Source organism: Chiloscyllium plagiosum, unplaced genomic scaffold (genome assembly GCF_037043375.1).
Source record: "Chiloscyllium plagiosum isolate Xiang-an unplaced genomic scaffold, Cpla_swu_hap1 HiC_scaffold_18, whole genome shotgun sequence".
Lineage (NCBI taxonomy): Eukaryota > Metazoa > Chordata > Chondrichthyes > Orectolobiformes > Hemiscylliidae > Chiloscyllium > Chiloscyllium plagiosum.
In genome coordinates, this window is record NW_028270156.1 from 54,584,407 (window position 1) to 54,603,427 (window position 19,021).

General features: G+C 37.5%; 1 protein-coding gene across 1 annotated transcript; it reads left to right on the top strand.

Moving 5' to 3' along the window:
- Positions 1–352: 352 nt before the first annotated feature.
- LOC122557893 (lysosomal membrane ascorbate-dependent ferrireductase CYB561A3-like) lies at positions 353–17,039 on the top strand. The gene is made up of 6 exons (XM_043706090.2): positions 353–456; positions 3,190–3,383; positions 7,199–7,407; positions 12,475–12,629; positions 13,669–13,840; positions 14,810–17,039. Exons 2-6 carry the CDS (start codon positions 3,197–3,199, stop codon positions 14,828–14,830), a joined length of 744 nt encoding a protein of 247 aa, XP_043562025.1. The 5' UTR covers positions 353–456; positions 3,190–3,196; the 3' UTR covers positions 14,831–17,039.
- The last annotated feature ends 1,982 nt before the right edge of the window (positions 17,040–19,021 follow it).

Genomic DNA, 19,021 nt, shown 5'->3' on the forward strand with positions numbered 1-19,021 from the left:
ATATGATGATTTAATTTGGGACCCTTGGTTAACATATGAAAATTGAGTAGAACATACTTTCTCCTCCTTCAAGATGACAACAAAATACTGCAAAGCTTTTTTTGCACAGAAATATAAATACATTAAGATAAGTTAGATTTTTATAGCTGCGTTTGATGGCTGACGAAGGCTGAAAACCTTTTTATATCATCCTCATTATCACAAATACCGAAATACCAAGAAACAAGGTCATAAATTCTAAACTTTCACTTTCAGGAGCTGTCCTCCATAGAAAGACAGTGTACGGAACTAGTTGTAGTCCAGTTAGTTACCAAAGACTATAATACCCATATCGCAACATACTTAGTACGCACGCGCGTCCAATGCGGAACTTCAGACGATTGGAGGATGTGCAAGCAGGTCCTAACTAAAAGGGCTGTAAGGATGACCTATAGTTGTAAACAGTGAAGGTGTACGGTAAGAAATTGTAACTTTGAGGAGCATTAATTTTATTAGGTAAAGCTGGCTCTATCCTTTTGTGTCTGGGAATTTTGCAGATCTTTGTCGTTGGTGAAGTTTGTCTGTGTCTTTCAAGATTGTGGTTTCTGTTTAAATTCCGCAAGTATCGTTGGTCCAAATCGATCTGATGAGCAAGTTGAACATTTTAACAATCCATTTCACTGTTTAAATGAAGCTAAATGTGCTACTTTATGTACTGTTAGGGAAAGGTCTCAAGAGTCGTCTTAACTATTTATTTCCGCAACAAAACATTTAATTACCTTTTAAACGGTAACAACATCATAGTTGGCATCAACACTTAACTCATAAATGCATGTTAATTGTAAAATGTTAATTAAATTGAATGAATGCGATTCATACGTTTCTTTTTAAAGTTATACTATACAAATCCCATGATTAATGCTTATAACTTACGTTACACGGGAAACTGTAAAATGCCAATTAGTGATTCGCTTCGAGAATTGTAAGTATTATCTCTACTTCACAATTCAGATGTTCACCTTTTTGGGTTTGAAACAAGCGGTGATACTTCTGCCTATGCAACTTTCAAGAGTTAAAAGCTATACAGTTGTTCCAGCACCAGAACTTAACACTTGTCAGACAAGAAAGCCTTTGAGCTAAGTTCAAGACTACATCAAAAGATGTAACTTTCCCCGCAATTCTGGGCAACTATTGAACTTTTTTTACTATTTTGGTTTATAAATCGTGTTTTGTTCTTTCCTAACTTTAGTTTTTTTTAAAAAACAAATCTAATTGTGTATTTTTTGTCTTTGGGGCAAGTGAAGCGTTTTTGCGTATTTAAATTTCATCAAAAATGATTCTGCCTAAATGACTGGCTGCTGTAAAGGCTATAGAGTTGGTCAATTGGATCAAAAAGTTAGCGTTGTTATATTCCTTTCCAGATTTATGTTGTGGTCCGGGACTAATAACTTCTCGTTTTGTTTGGAGACCAAGATTTATATTATTCATAGTGGCAACATTGAAGCCATAAGTTTACACGTTTTAAAAAAAAACCTGAGCTTTATAATATGAAGTTTGAAGAGCAAAATAATCTCTTACGTTTTGTAACAGTTTTGTATTCTTAAACTCTAGGATTAAAAATGGAAAACCCACGAACTTGAACATTCTGCAGAATGCATGGGATAGTAAATGTGACCAAAACACCCCTTGGATTTCTCAGGAACTCCACTCAAAATTAGTTTCACCTGGTCTAGGACATTAATTTTTTTTTGTCACCTTTTTCAAGGATTCCATTTTGTTTTGGAAGATCTGGTTTCAGCACTCTCTTCAAGTCTCTCTGACTTGACCTACCTTATCAACTACTCAAAGTTTTAGTAGTTCAATCTCCTCCCTGGAGTCGAGGTTCCAGAGACTGCACTCCAGCATATACACATAAGCACCATTTTAGCTCTTTTGCCGACAAACCACTTTCCCAATGTGATACTTCCTTTGGTGTTCTGAGCTCCACCAAGCAAATACGACGTTGGGTTTATTTCACCTGTTCTCAGCTGTGCTGAATTATCTCTGGCTCCCAAAAACAGACACCCTGCAATTAGGGCAGGAGAAGTTAACAGCAACACTAGTGCTGTCAAAAGCCACTAATTTGCCTTAACAATTTTCATTCCAAACTGCAACTAATTTCTCTCAGCAAGCACCCCTTGTGTAGAAAAGCATTCCTGAGTTCCACACAACTTGATCACAAACTGTACTGAGTTAATGAATTTAATAGCCTTTCAGAGTTCACAGCATGCTTTTAAATTTTTTTTTTAAACTCTCCCAGGTCTCTAACTATTTAAACCATTTACTGTTTCCATGACCTGGTTTTTCTATTCTGACCTAATTAAACAAATATAATTAACCTCTGAAAGCAAGATGATTCATAATCAAAAATCCACGAAACTTCAGTTGCAATTATGCTTTTTTGTTGTTTCACTGGTTTGGGAATAGTTTTGTACTAAATCGCATCTACCGCAAAACACATTTGTAACAATGTCTAATTGTTCAGTTGCTTATAGTTGGGTACTATTTTTTTTTAAATATTATTGACCCATGTTTCAGATTAGTGAAATTTATGAACAAATGTCATTCAACTCATTTAGTCTGTCTTACCATTGATCTATATTTTACTGACCTGCTTTTTGTCCTGTAGCATTTAATACTCTGTATTTACAAATTAAGATTTTGCTACTCCTTTAGGAAGCCCTGATCCTAGAATAACCCTCTCCCATCTGGTTTTTGACTCCTCCAACTAGAAAAGTAAATGTGCATATTAATTCTACCATCAGTCTTTTCACTTGTGGTGGTCTGCATATGGATATTAGGCATTTTCCTTCTCCCACAACACTCCTACTCAATATCAACACCTGTTGACTCGGTTTACGCACTCACTCGCTGGACATTTTGGGGCTACCATATTTTAGCTATCCTTATTGCAGTAAGGGTTAATATGCTTGGCAAATGGAAGAACCTTCTGCATGTTAAATTTTAATATGAATGGGATTGAAAAAATCAAGTCACACTGGAAAGCAATATTTGGATTATTATTGTTCTGTAAAATTGATTTAAATTATGTCTGCAAATTTCATGTCTTCTCTCTTTTTCCCCCCCCCCCCCCCCCCCCCCAACATTACCTTGGCATGAAGTATAATGTTCAATTTTCCACCTTCTCTCAATCTCTTTTTTGCTGTGCAGGACAAAAATGAAGAGCTGCCATGTGTTCTATCTTATCTACACCTTGTCTCTCCTCTTGGGTCTAATTTGTATTATAATTGTGACTACTTGGAGTAAGGTCTACAGAGGAGGCTTTGCCTGGGATGGCTCGGCGAAGATGTTTAATTGGCATCCTGTCTGCATGGTGACTGGGCTTGTTGTCCTTTATGGGAATGGTAAGCTTGGAATGTGGCTTTTTAAAATTGGCTTGCTGGTTGATCATATTTGCCCCAAAGCCCCAATTTCCTCTTGAAAATTTAGGTGCTGCACTGCACTAGTGACATTTGGCAATCTTTTCAAACAATACTTCTAATGAGTGTAATTTTTTGATCATGCTTGTATCATACTTAGCATCTGAAAATTGCTTTAGTCTACACTTTCCATGCAGCTTCACTATACATTGTCACACTGAAGTTCTGCAGCAAAGCTAAATTGAGATCAATCCAATGCCATCAATGAGGCAGCAGATATCAAGGCAAACTTTGCCAGGTCACCTGCAAAATCACCTTCACCAATGTGGAAACTTGTGCCAGTATTGGGAGAGCTGTACTGTGGATCAGTCAAGTAATAGGAAATAATTATGCCTTTCAGTAAATGTCTGAGATTACTCCATTTCACCAGTGTTGGTACCCAGTGATATGCAATCAAGAGGGTGCAGTCCTGTGAGTCAATTGATTCTGGACCCAAAGAAGTCTGTGTCAAATTAAACACAGACTAGGAAACCTCTTGCTGAGCAGACCAAATGGCGTCCCTCAACTGATGGTTTGAAGATGTTCTATGTTGAGCTCAACTTGGAAGAAGCAGTGGATAGAAAATGCATTCAATGTACTTTGATGGACCTTGAAGACCCTAGATAACGTAGCGTCTATCTAGATAGCTGCTAGAATTTACAAAACTACTTGACATCATCCTTGCCAATCTAGCAATTGTCGATTGCATTTTTCCTTGGCAGTATTGATCATAATGGCCACCACATTCTTGACTGGTATGGACTGATCAGAGTTGGACGATGTGGTTTGTGTGAACATTGACACCTGGATTTTATCCAGAAACAGTAGAAAGTACAAATCCTTTGTTTAAACTTGTCCCTGCATTCTTTCAAAACTGAATTTATCCATGTGTATGTTGTGACATTAGGCAGTCTTGGACACCAAGAACACATTCAACTTGAAGGAAGCTGATCTTTTTTTTAGTTGACTACAGTGGGGGAAAAAAGCATTTTGTGAAAATTGCCTAAGTTTCATTTACTTGCACAGCACTGAACTCTGCTTCCAGATTTCAAACTTGAAACAAAATATGAGACACACATGACTTTAATGTACCAGTGAAGAGATGACAGAAGCTGTTGTCTATTGAGATTTACATTATTTGTTTTAACTGTCAAACTCTCTGGACAAAATAAGCAGGAGAAAGCAACACAGCCTCTTGAGCCTGGTCCAGCATTCAGGACAATCATGACTAACTTCCTCCTTGGTCTTTACTCCATAACCCTACCCACTCTTCAAAACCCTTCATCCCATTACAAATTAAAAATCTATCTATTTTCTTAAACTGACTCTGTCTCAGCATCCGCTATATCCTGGGGTAATGAATTCCACAGATTCTCAACCCTTTTGAAAGCAGTAATTCCTCTTCAAATCAGTTTTAGGAGAAAGTGTCATTGTTTTTAAAAACTATGACTTCTCATTCTAGATCACCCTACATGTAGAAACAACCTTTCTATGTTGACTGTTAAATCTTTTTAATTTCTCCATACATTTCAATTATCTCCTTTTTAAACACCCGAGTGTAGGCCTACACTTTCCAAACACTCTTAAAAGAAACCCCTCCTATTTCTGGAATTAATCTAGTGAACATCCTGATTTGCCTCCAGTGCAAGTACTCAAGGGGACCAAATCTGTCAGTAATATGCTGGGTATGGTCTCATGAATGCCTTGTGGAGTTGCAGCACTATTGCTAAAGGAATAAACAAAGTTGAACAGTGTTGCTGCAACTGTAAAATGCACTTGTGAGAACACACTCATACATTTGAGGTCATATCTCATTTTAGTTTCAAGTTTAAATTCCATTTGCCACCTCTTATTACTTGCATAGTATTTTGTGATTCATGCACAAGGACACCCAGATCCCTCTGCATTGGACACACACTAAAGTTTCTCTCCATTCAGATAATTCTGCCTTTTCTTATATTTTTCTGACAAAAATGGATAATGTTACTTAGCCACATTAAATGCCCATCTGACAAATTTTGGTCCATTCCCCTAAGCTATCCATATCCACTTTTGGATTTTTATGTTGCTTTCTCTTCTATTTTTAGTATTACTTGTCAAATTTGGCTGTAGTACATTCTCTTCTTGTGTCCAAGTCACTAATGTATTATAAATAATTGGTGCCTGAACACTGATCCCTGTGGCATCCTATTAGTTGTCTTCCCAATCAGAAAAAGGCTCACTTTATCCAGACTCTGGCTAACCACCAGAAAGCAATCTTCAATCTAAGCTTTAAAAAAAATCCCTAACTTCATTTGATATTACTTTTTGTGTATTAACCTTTTGTGTGTAACCTCTTATCAAATGTCTTCTGGAAAGTCAGATATAGTACATTGACATGATCCCCATTATCCACTTTGCTAGTTTTGTTTTTGAAAAACTGTAGCAAATTGGTCAATGTAATTTACCCTTCATAAAACCATGCTGACTCTGAATTATGTTTTGACTTTTCAAATAACCTGCTTTTGCTGCTTTAATTTCCTAATGATACCAATTTAACTAATTGATCCATAATTTCCTACCTTCTGATGCCCCCTCTTTTTTTTTTTAAAATAAGTGTTTTATGTCAACCTTTTTTTTTCTCTTACTAATCCATGGAACCTTTCCAGCAATGAAGTTTAGAATATTCTAAACTATCAATGGATCCACTGTCTACCACTTCAAGACCCTGGGTAAATTTATATGCCTTCAATCTGAAAACTGAGGCTCTTGCTCACTCCACTCCTTCTCCCCCCCCCCCCCCCCCCCCCCCAATCCCTGCCCATCCCAATGATGACAGTTGTTTAAGTTCTTTCTCTTAGGATTACCTCTGCATTACATGTCAATATTGGGATGATACTTCAGTCTTCCACTGAACTGAGGTAAAGTAATGATTTTAATGTCTCTACCACTCGCCGAACTATTAATTTCCAGTCTCTCCCTCCAAGATACAAACATTCACCTTAACTTTAAGGGAACAGAGTTTATAGTTATAAAATAGATAACAAGAGCTTCAGTATTATGCTAGCACTTTTCATAAGTTACCTTTTTTTATTTTAAATGAAATAACAAAGCAAGTTTCACAACTTTTTGTTTTAGGCTGCTGCTGACTTTTTTTAATGTGACCTTTTTTAAGTAGTTTTTTGTTTTATTCTTGTTTAGTCATGGATGCTACCCCCTTCGTCAGGACTGAACGGTTAAGCTTGAAATATTGGCTCTTGGACATGCTGCCTGACTGGCTGTGATTCTTCTGGTCCCCATGTACTGTTTCAAGTGTGAAACATAAAACATCATAAATTTTTTGTACTGATGAACCAGAAGCTCCTCTGTGACGACACTTTGGAAGATATTAAGTGTATTGACATCCCAGATTAAGGGATTGTTGCAAGCTGATAGAAGCTGCAATCCTAAAACAGGAGGGGTTTTGAGTGATTGCTCTCTCGCTCTCCCTAAGCTACCAGCTGTATTGTAAAACTGAGATGCATGGAGGTGATCCGTGACCATTTTGGCTGTCCAGACAGGTTCAGGTTAGACTTCTAAAGAGAATAAGCGTTCACCTACCAACTGCAACAATAGTTCAAGTTTTCAACTGTGTTCACCAACTCTTTACTAAATTGCAAGCTACTGATCTCCAAGTCAAAATACAGGCTGGGGTTTTGTACACTTGGGTAAATGATTTGAATTTACAAATTTGTTTCCTGATGGATTTTTGCATGTATTTAAACAATTACATTTTATTTCAGCCATTCTTGTATACAGATTGCCCTTCACCCAGTCGAGGAGCAAGTTGCTCGTAAAGCTAGTTCATGCTACATTGAACCTTGGTGCATTTTCTCTTGCCATTATTGGGTTGGTGGCAGCATTTGGGTTCCACAATAAGATGCACATCCCCAACTTGTATTCCATACACAGCTGGGTGGGATTTGCAGCCATTATTCTCTTTGGCTTTCAGGTAAGAAGTGTTTTTTTTCTTTAATTTTAGACCTTTCTTATAAATCTGACTGCTCACAATTGTGAAAGGAAGAAATAACAAAGCTTCCACTTCTATGACAAAGTTAACTTGTGTAATGCCTGAACAATGTATTTTTTTTTTAAATTGTCTTGATTTTCTGAATATATGCAACTGGCTATATAGACCAGAATTTCATTGAATGTATTGGTGTTAGAGCCCAAGTGAGTCAGAACTCTGACATAGCTGCTACACTTAGTGTGGTGCCCTTGAAGGGGAAAAAATCTTGCCAATTTTTATTATTAATAATAGTTTCTGAAATCTACATCTGTCAATATATTGACAAAATTAGGGTTGTAGGAGTACTTTGTAAAACATTTACTTCTTGGAATCTTGATGAGCCAATGGGCTGATGAGTGGCAGGTGGAGTTTAATTTCGATTTAAATGTGAAGTGCTGCATTTAGGGAAAGCAATCTTAGCAGGACTTGTACACTTAATGGTAAGGTCCTAGGGAGTGTTGCTGAACAAAAACCTTGGAGTCCAAGTTCATAGCTCCTTGAAAGTACAGTCACCGGTAGATAGGACAGTGAAGAATATATTTGGTATGCTTTCCTTTATTGGTTTGAGTACAGGAGTTGGGAGGTCATGTTGCAGCTGTACAGGATGTTGGTTAGGCCACTGTTGGAATATTGTGTGCAATTCTGGTCTCCTTCCTAACAGAAAGATGTTGTGAAACTTGAAAGGGTTCAGAAAAGATTTACAAGGATGTTGCCAGGGTTGGAGGATCTGAGCTACAGGGAGACGCTGAACAGGCTGGGGCTGTTTTCTCTGGAGTGTCGGAGGCTGAGGGGTGACCTTTTAGAGGTTTACAAAATTATGATGGACATGGATAGTGTAAATAGATGAAGTCTTTTCCCTGGGGTGGGGAGGAAGTCCAGAACTAGAGGGCATAGGTTAAAGGTGAGCAGGGAAAGATCTAACAGATCTAAGGGGCAACGTTTTCACGCAGATGGAATGAGCTGTCAAAGGAAGTGGTGGAAGCTGGTACATTTGCAACATTTTAAAAGGCATCTGGATGGATATATGAATAGGAAGGATATGGGCCGGGTGCTGACAGATGGGACAAGATTGGGTTAGAATATCTGATCAGTATGGATGATTTGGACTGAAGGGTCTGTTTCCGTGCTATACATCTGACTCCACGTGATTGAAATAGCCTAACACCTAAACCATGGCAACCATGAAGGGTTATTTTGCTGAGCTACTGGATTTTTACAGAAACCATTTCTAATTGTGTAACAACTTCTGAACCTTGAGAAAGATAGTGTTCCCAATTTTTTGGCTTCCTATTAAATGGAATAGAGAGGAGACCATTGGGAGATCTGGTGCAAGGAGTGATATTGAACTCTAACATGATCCATGTTAGACCTCAGTTGGAGTATTATGTCTAGCTGTGGTCATCACACTATTGGAAAGGTGTGGTTGCATTGGTGAGATCGCAGAAGAGTCATAGAATAGTTCCAAGAATGAGCAGTTTCAGGTATGAGGATACATTTAAGAAGTTGGGACTGCTGTTCTTTGTGAGAAGGAAGATAAGAGGAGATTGATCGCAAGTTTCAAAGTCATGAGCGGGTTGGATAGAATAGGTAAGAGAAACTCTGCCCCCTCATCAAATCAATGTCCTCTTATTCTTCAATAATGCTCAAATGTAGGAAGGGTGACTCATTATCACTGTCTGGAAATATGGTGGAAACATTGGATTTCAGGAGGTCGTTGGATGACTATAGAGATATTCCTGCATGACATTTATATGGAGAGAAGGCAGGAGATTGTACCTTCACAAGTTCTATTACCTCGTGCCAATAGGCTGAATGGCCTCCTGTACACTAACAGTTGTCATTCTCTCTTAATGTCAGCCATGCGTCTTTTTAATTTTGTTCATTCACATTCAGTTATATTGCTAGTGTCACTCTGGATACCAACTGTACATACTTCTGTTTTCTGTGTCTCTTATTCACAGTTCTTTAATATGCCATGGCCACTTTTACTTCCATCGTAGTTATTGTAATCAACCTGGTCAGACATATGTGACCCCTCTGGAACAGACTGAAACTGAAATCAGACTTGGGAATGCTGCTGCTGTGGCTCTCTTGCCCTCTTTGGAATTAACTGATGACCAGTCCTCTCTTAGCTCCTCTTCATGGGATATAATGGGGATAACCTAAACAACCACCAAAGGAGAATTATTGTTTCATGTAACATTTGGAAAGGAATGATGGTAAAACAATGGTGATTAAAGGGTGCTAGCGAGATGTAACTAGCAATGAGATATAGAATCAATCTGGATTATATCAAAAGATGGAGTCTACTGAAATGGGTATACTGTAGACCACCAAATAGTCGCAATTTCAGCAAATCTACAAGGTGAGTTATGAGACCTTAATTTAGACATGGAATTTGTATGTACAGCACGGCAACAGACCATTTGGTCCAACTCGTCCATGCCGACTAGAAATCCTAATCTAGTCCCATTTGCCAGTACTTGGCCCATATCCATCTTTAAACCCTTCCTGTAGGTTCTGTTTGTGAAGGAATTTAGTCAGACCATACTGCAGTTGAGGTCTCCATAATCCTCTTATAATAAAGAACTGAGACACCAGAATATTAGACCTTGACTGAATTATGAACAGCTTATTCCCCACTTATCAGACTTTGAATGGACCTCTAATATTGATCTCTGCAACTTTTTTTTGGCAGCTGTAACATTGAATCTTGCATTCTGCTCTGATGCACTTGTACAATCTGCCTGTAAAGCATGTATGACAACCCTTTCCACCATACCTTGGCACACAGGTTCACATGACAGTAAAATTTAGAATTGTTATTTTTCTTCTATCTTTTAATATTGAGTTAACTGGTTATGGAAAACCTTTTCACTTGTGGATTGGTCTTAAAACTGAGCTGTGTAATAAGTTACTAATAAATCTGCAGTGGGACATGAAAAGAAGTTCCTTTACTCGAGACCACTTAGAATGCAGAATCACAGGAAGTGATTATGTTACACCTCCATGAGATAGCACACTGGAAATCTGGTTCTGCAATTCTGGAGTCATTACAAAAAGGTTAGAGTGCCTATAAGTACACAATTCCCCAGTTTACTGTCCTTCTTTTTTTTTCTGGCACATGTTGATTTAAACATACAGACCTGGTTTCTGTATTTAACTAGTGACTTTGTTTGTCTATTACAGAAATGGATGTGAGGTACAGGTAAAGATTGTCAATCTTTGACATATGACTTTGTTTTAAAACTCTCACCCCCTCAAAACTCTAATCCCACATACTTATTTTGTCTGTGTGTAAGGGTATGGGTGGATGGAAAGATTTGGGGAAGGCATCTGAATCTAAAATTAAAAACCAGAAATAACTAAGTTCAGTAGGTGTGCCAGCATGAGTGGAGAGAAAGCAGAGTTGATATTACAAGTCCAGTAATGTTCCAGTTCTGAATAAGGGTTGTAGGACTTGTTGCCTCTGATTTCTGTCTCCAGATGCTGTCAGATCTATTCAGTTTCTCCAGCAATTTGTTTTTAAGTTCAGATATCTAGCATCAGTAGCTTTTTATTTTTGTCTGGACACTCTGCCTGACTTTCCATTTCAAACCTACAGCCTCCAACAACTGTGGGGGAAATAAACTGGCTTTGTTTTAATTTGGTTAAAACTATAGGGTGAAGGACAGTACCTTCCTATCGATTTGGCTTCTAACGAAAGTAGCTGTTTGGTTACTCGAAGTCCAATCAGATAGTTGCTTGTAAGCAAAACGTCTTTGTCATTTGAGCTGAGGAATGGTGACCAGTTGGCTACTTTTCGCCACTTAAATCTAGTTGTATAGCCTGTTGGCAGTCCTTTTCCATATCAATGTTGCTTGTTCCAGTAACACTTGCAATGAATATCAGGTAACTACTTTTGATTTTTAAGAAAAATGGAGCACTCCTTTTCACAATCCTGAGTTTCTTTTTAAACCGTTCTTATCCCATTTCAGTCCACAATTAACAATCCAGAAAATAAAACAGTCTTTACAATTTAAGACCAATAGTTTGGATTATGCATATTCAGTTTGTATATAGTGTAGCATTCTTTTAATTAGGACAACTTCCGTTCCAATGGTTCATGTAGTATAATCACCAATAGTCATGAATCTTATCTTGTCATTTCTCTTGGCTTCTCTATTCTTTATCCTTGAACTGTTACCTTTTTCATCCATCTATGCTTGCAAGATGTAACTGCAGAGAACCTTAATTTTCATACATCTCCATCTGCCCTTTCTTCCGGGGGGGGGGCTTCAAAAAGCCTGAAACTTTGTCAACTAGCTTGGAATTTTACAGTTGTAATGATGATTCTGAAAAACAACTTGACTTCCCTTCCAACTTCCTTGATACAAGTTTTATGCTTTCATAATGAACATCAACCACAACAAGGCTTCTGTTCAAATGTGTCATGCACTATCTTGGTGGTGATGTTTTGGTGGCTTCCTCAAGGTGCGTGTGAATGATTAACACAGTTAAGTGAGGAATCACTCATGAGGTGAACCTATTCCAGAGAAGATGGCAAAGAACTTTGTCTTCAAGTTTTTTTGAAAATCATTTCAGTAATAAGTGACTAGGGAACAGTGAAGGAAGCATTTTGGATAAGACTTTCAAATTAAATTGTCTTTTGTGTTGCTGCTTTTTTTTATCAGCATGTGATGAGCAGACCAGTTGGAGTTTTGCTGCTTCTGTACAAATGTTGCCTCCACTTGGAATGCAGGCTTCAAATAGAACCTGATAAGACTTGGTCTCGATTTTATGTATTGTTTGAAGTGCTCAAATGAGATTTTACTGTAAGATTTTGTTGGCAGTTGCAGAATGATGTTTTGTCTTGCCAGCATGATTCTTCAACTGTATCACCTCATGAAGTTCATTTATGTCCTACTTGACCCTCTGAGAGGCTTGTCAAACATCCATGTATGTAGGACTGTTCCTGCTAGTATAAGTCTAATTTTGTAACATTCTAATTTGTTCTTCTTCGATCTACAGTGGCTGCTGGGATTCCTGGCCTTCTTACTGCCCTGCACACCCCTCTGGCTTCGAGCTGCTTACAAAGATCTGCATGCCTTCTTTGGACTCTGCATCTTAGTAATGGCCATTGCTGCTTCTCTGTCCGGAATTAATGAAAAGTTAATATTTGTGCTGTAAGTTTTGGTTTGAAAGGACAAAAGTCCTTCTCCAGTTTTTGAAACTCTCAATTAATAATTGCTTTAAAACTTTTTTCTTTTTATGGTCATCTTCTGGAAACTGACATTTTTCAGGATCTGAAAAGAGATGAAAAATGTATTAAGTTAGTGATTCACAAAACAGATTAGTGAAACTAAATTACATTAATTTAGGACTGTCCAGAAGATTGAGGTGAAGTCCTCCAAGTTTCCAAATTTTGATCTCCATCAGAGGTATCTGCAACTTTACTGCGTTCTGGCTTTGATATCCTGCACAGTCAAAGCTTCACCAGAATTCTAAGCAGGCTTTTCATCCAGGTGGCTACTGTTCAGACAACTAAAATGCTAATGTAAGATTCCCTAGGGAAAAGTGATGGTTTTTAGGGAAAAAAGACTGGGTTCCAACCAAGGATGTGTAAGTGGAATGTGAGGGACTATGAACTTGTACCTCCCTGATAGTGTTTTTTTTTCCCCAAAATACTGTATAAAATTACAGTTTTGGATATGATTGGAATTTAATTGCTCTGTTAGTGGTAATTATAGCTTCAGTTGCCTTGATTGTAAGCCTTTCTTCAGGGCCCACATTTAAGATCTACTTCTGACCAAATTTAAGGTCTGCTATCCTCAGCTCTGGCTTTATGCTCAAATTATAAAGCACTTATTACATTAGGCACAAAAATTAAATACATGTTTTGACATTACTTCATAGCATAAACACTCAGTAAGAAGTCTGCAAAGGTTTTATAGAATATAACAAAGCATTTAATCTAACTGAATCTCATTGTAAATAGTGCAATCCTTGAGCCACAGACTGGCATATCAAATACCTCAAACTTTTTTCTTATCATTTCAGTCTCTTGTTTATTCACTTCTCTGCTCTAAATTACACATGGGTTGAGGACCATTTCCTCTTGTGATAGGGGAGAATTTGATTTGCTGTTTGAACTGTTCAAAAACTAATTACTGGTTTTATAGTATATACTGGTAAATATTTAATGCTACTGTTTTTCCCCTTCAGTAATGCTCCAAATTCAACTAGTTCCTACAAGAATCTGCCACCTGAAGCATGTCTGGCCAATGTTTTGGGAGTGATTCTGTTGTGTTTCTCCATGACTGTTGCCTGGATGCTCCTTAAGCGTGATTGGCAGCGTCCAAATGCACGTGAATCTGTACTTGGTGATGCCACAGAGGTATGTTGTGATGCTAAATTTGTAGCTGCCTCATCTTTTTGTTTGAGGTTCACACACAATGTGTCAACAGACACAACTAAATGTGAAATAAATGATTTCACATCCTTTTTAAGCCAAAGGAAATGAACACTTGTACATTGTTCATTTTGAATTTGGTACATTGTTATTTGGCCCTTTTTTTTAATAATATCATCTACCTGATTGTCTAATGGGGAACATACCTGCCACCATCCCACAGGACTAGTGACCAGAAGGTGCCAAGTTTGATGAATTTTTGCTTTGTTGTCAATCTGAGTAATTGCCATCAAATGGCATGTTTTACATGTATTTCACGAAAAAGGATTGTATTTAGATAAGGATATCCAGCCAGTATTCATCTGTAGTCCCGAAGGACTAATCAGGTGAATTTAATAGGCTGTCTTCTTCTGTGGAACTATATTCCAGTACAAGCTGACATCCAAAACACCGATGAAGGGTACATTCTTGTCATTGTGACTTGAATCATTTTGGCTATTCTCCACCTTGAGGATGAAGAGTACTGAAAAAAACCATGAAAGCAAAATTTGTGTGAATGCTGGAGATTTCTGATTTTTGGAAAAATCCAGCAAGTTTGGCAGCAACTGTGGTGTGAGACTTTGACTTTGACCCAATAAGGGTTTGTTGAATAGACTAGTATTAGACTGAATGTGAAACATCAATTCTTACAGCCAAGTTTGTCAAGTTACTCCAATCTCTAGTTCTGCTTTTGCTTTGATGTTAAGATATTATTTGGGTTTAGGAAGATGAAGAACATGTTTGATTTTGGGTTGAACACTGTCTTTTACACGTACGTACTTCCCATGCGGCAGCCAGGTTAATAAAGCACGACCTTGTTATCTGCAATAACTACAGTCAATGGCAAATGCATCTCTACATAAAGCTACCATATACTTTCTAACTGGTTGTTTTTTCTTTTTTTTTCTTTTTAAGCCACTTCTGACTGAAGACTAAATGATGAATAGCTGAAGCTTTTCGGATGCAGTTGGAGAAGCAGTTGAGATTTGTATAGTGTTGCTGTTATGCTGCATGGAATTGACTCCTCAACTATGGTCTTTCCCTAGAGCAATGATTTGAAGGAACTTTAGTATTAGTTTGTGAAGTCTAAAAGTAGACAGGATCTAAATTGAATAAGAGGGTGGAATAGACCTTCTCCTGTATCTGCTTTACACTTCTGATTTTAGCCAGTCTGTTCCAAGGAAGGACTGTAAGTAGACCACTTAAATTAAACGTTGTATAATACTACTTTCATTTGAAGCCAGAAACTCCATTAGCATGATTAATGCAATTAGGAAACTGTTGACCCATTTTTAATATTGGGGGAAGAGGGAGAAAGAGTTATAGGCTTAAAATGTTGACCTGTTGTCATTTGAAACCTTTCTGTTGTTTTCCAAATTTGAGACTATTTTGTTTTTTTACTTTTGTGGAACACTTGCTTGCACTTACTCCAGAGTAACCCCTCTTAAGGAAAAGAACTGATCATGTAGAATCTAACTTGTGGAAAGAACTGCATTTTGTCACATGCTAGGACACATGTAACCTTTTTGGCTTTTAAATTTTTGCACCACAAAGCTGAGCATTTTACTTTCATTTTGAGATTAGGCTTGAATCCAGCTTCAATTATTGGAGGCTTCTCATGATGCTTATGTCTTTTGATTTGAAATTTGAGGAATCTCATATGTCCAAAACTGGCATATGATTACAGTTCAAAAAAAGTTTGCACAAGATTGGTACTTGAGACTTAATGATGAATGATATTCTGCCAGAATTTAAGTTTTTACTCCTTCCAGCAAAAGCTTTCTTGTATATTTGCACTTTTTCAGATTTATTTTCTTGTTTGTTGATCGTTGGCCTGTTCTTTTTTAAAAATGTACTCTTTCTGAAGTGTAGAATCTTTTGTGAGAAGGAAAAAGAAAATTGATAAATTTATTTGCTGTTTTTTAAATGTAATCACCTAAGATTCTAAGATGAAAAATTCTTAAATGTATTTAACACTTGTAGATACTGTCAACCTTTAAATATATGACTTGGATTTGGTTGATTTTTTTTTTGCTCGCCTGAAGTGTAATTTTTAAGTGGACTAGGACACTACAATTCAGCTAGTTTAAAGGTTACCAGTTCCAAATTTAGAAGTACAATTGTACTGTTTTGAATATTCAGCATTTCAAATTGTAATTTCATTTTCCATTCTGGGAAAGGGAATTTGTGCAGATATTTAAATTGGCTTAAATTGAAACTGCAGGGGCTAATCCATATTGCTATTGTTTCCTCTGAAGAAAATTGGTCTTGCATCCTGACTCTGCAGGACTTTTTTTTTGAAAAAAAAGTTTTATTACCAGTTAAATGATTGTGTGCATATTATACAGCAGTCAATCAAGTCCAACAATAACTCTGAAGTCAGAACTCTTTTTATCTAAGCTATGTGGATAACAGGAAAACTATTGACCAGTACATCATAGGAAAATCCCTGGTTTTAAAAATACTGCTAGGGTGTCTTACAGACATGATTTCAGTTAAATATGCCTTCTGTAAGACTGCACCTCATAATGGGTGCAGAATTGAGGAAGATAAAAGTCACCAAGGAGCAAAGCTCAACTCATTAGCTGCTTCTACAGAGATTAATTAGTAATGCTGTCCAGTAATAGCATGAACATCAACTTAATTGAAGAGGTAATGAGAAAGTTAATAGCCTTAAATGTTGTCCTTTTAAAAAATTTAAACTAAAATGTAATTTTGAATTATAGAACACATTTGCTGCACACTAAAAATAGTATGGCAAGAGAAGATAAGAATCTGTATAAACCAACGCCAAGTGATAACATTCACAGCTAATTAATTTCACAACGTTTAACTCTGACCTTGGAACAAAACTCTGTCAAACTAAATTCTTTCCTGAATTATTGTCCTTCGCTATTATCTGTCTAGTTCAGAACATGCAGTGCTTTCATTAACTTTTGTGTTTGTGACAGTAATGCCTTTGTAAGCCTGTGTATAAAAATAGTCTGTTTTTGATAGCTACTCTGTCGTACTGGCTAGGGCTCTTGAAAGAAGTGATTTCCTACTCTGGGGTTTAATAGAATCCAATTAGCTTGATTTATAGGTATCCGTGTTATGTTGTAACAGTGATGCTATTAGTAAATGAAGGGAATGATTTAAAATTGAACTAATCTGTCTGTAAGACTTGGTTTTTTTTTTCAAAAAATTCCAAACCACCAAAGAGTATGATTTCTGGAACGAACCATGAGAGAGGCTTACAGATTGAGTTTATAAGGGATTTCCTGGGCCATCTCAAATCTGTACTTTAACAGTAGGTTGCATAACTTTTTTTCCTTTAAACTGTAGTGGGGTGTTAGTTTTTACTTGTAAACTTTTAAGCCTGTTCCCAATTTTAGAAACTGCAATCTGTTGCGTTTTTTTTTTGTTAAAGCTTTCCTTGGCCTCCACTGCATTCAAGTTTCTTCCTGTTACTGCATGCATACTTATCAAGTCTTCAAATTATTTTACTTCATCTCTAAACCCCTCGTTGCTGATCTGACTATGCATAAACTCCAACTATGAACATAAGTGAAGCATTTGCTTTTCCTAGAGAATGTTTGTTTGATCGTGGTTTTTTTTATATAACTACCTGTATTTTTCTTTTGGAGTTGCACTTTTTTTTCAAAAACAAATTCTGTTTAACGCTCTGTGGGGTATTTTGTTGTCACATTACTGTTCATGCTATTGAGTGAAAGAATGTAGCTGTCTTCCAACAGAAGATAAAGATTTGGAAGTAGGAAAACTTTGAATTTGGTGGAAAGAGGTAACCATTTGTGCAAGGAAGTGGAAGACTTGATTTGTTCCTCTAAATACATTTCTGTGCTAAGTCTTTAATAAATATAAGCTTGAATATAAACTTCACTAGCACAAAGTTAAGTAACTTAAAGCTTTTCAACTGAAAACATTGCAATCATAGTTTAAAGTAGGCACAAATTATGTCAAATCTGAGGTGCAGGATTTCAGCTTTGGTTGTAAATGCTGAGACACTATTAGTAAAATAGCAAGAGGTTTTGTAATCCCTGTCCTAAACTGACTCTATCAATCGTTTCAACTTCACCAGATGCGTATCTCTTACATCTCTTTAATATTTAAATTTTCTCACCTAAACCACCAGGAATACAGAACAGGTATGTTGTGAAGTGTACTAAAATTGAATATAACTAGGGATCATGTCAAACTTGTTTACCATTGTTTGCTGAAACAAATGACCACAAACATGTCAGAATTTCACTGTTTAATATATGCACTCATGTAAATATTTTCTTTGTGCTGTTGATGCAGTTGCATGTGACAATGTGGATCTTGGTAGATGTTACAAAGCAAACCAGTAAGTCACTGTCAACTACATTTTAAAGCTCAAAGTTTGTGCGAAGATTTGTAGCTCGGGTGCTCGTTGTTGTGGTTCTGTTCGCCGAGCTGGAAGTTTTTGTTGCAAACGTTTCGTCCCCTGGCTAGGCGACATCAGTGCTTGGGAGCCTCCTACGAAGCGCTTCTTTGATGTTTCCTCCGGTGTTTATAGTGGTCTGTCCCTGCCGCTTCCGGTTGTCAGTTTCAGCTGTCCGCTGTAGTGGTTGGTATATTGGGTCCAGGTCGATGTGTTTGTTGATGGAGTTTGTGGATGATTGCCATGCCTCTAGGAATTCCCTGGCTGTTCTCTGTCTGGCTTGCCCTATGATAGTAGTGTTGTCCCAGTCGAATTCATGTTGCTTGTTGTCTGCGTGTGTGGCTACTAAGGATAGCTGGTCGTGTCGTTTTGTGACTGCACAAAACACTATATAGGACAAACAGGAAGACCGCTAACTATCCGCATACATGAACATCAACTAGCCACGAAACGACACGACCAGCTATCCTTAGTAGCCACACATGCAGACAACAAGCAACATGAATTCGACTGGGACAACACTACTATCATAGGGCAAGCCAGACAGAGAACAGCCAGGGAATTCCTAGAGGCATGGCATTCATCCACAAACTCCATCAACAAACACATCGACCTGGACCCAATATACCAACCACTACAGCGGACAGCTGAAACTGACAACCGGAAGCGGCAGGGACAGAACCACTATAAATACCGGAGGAAACATCAAAGAAGCGCTTGGCAGG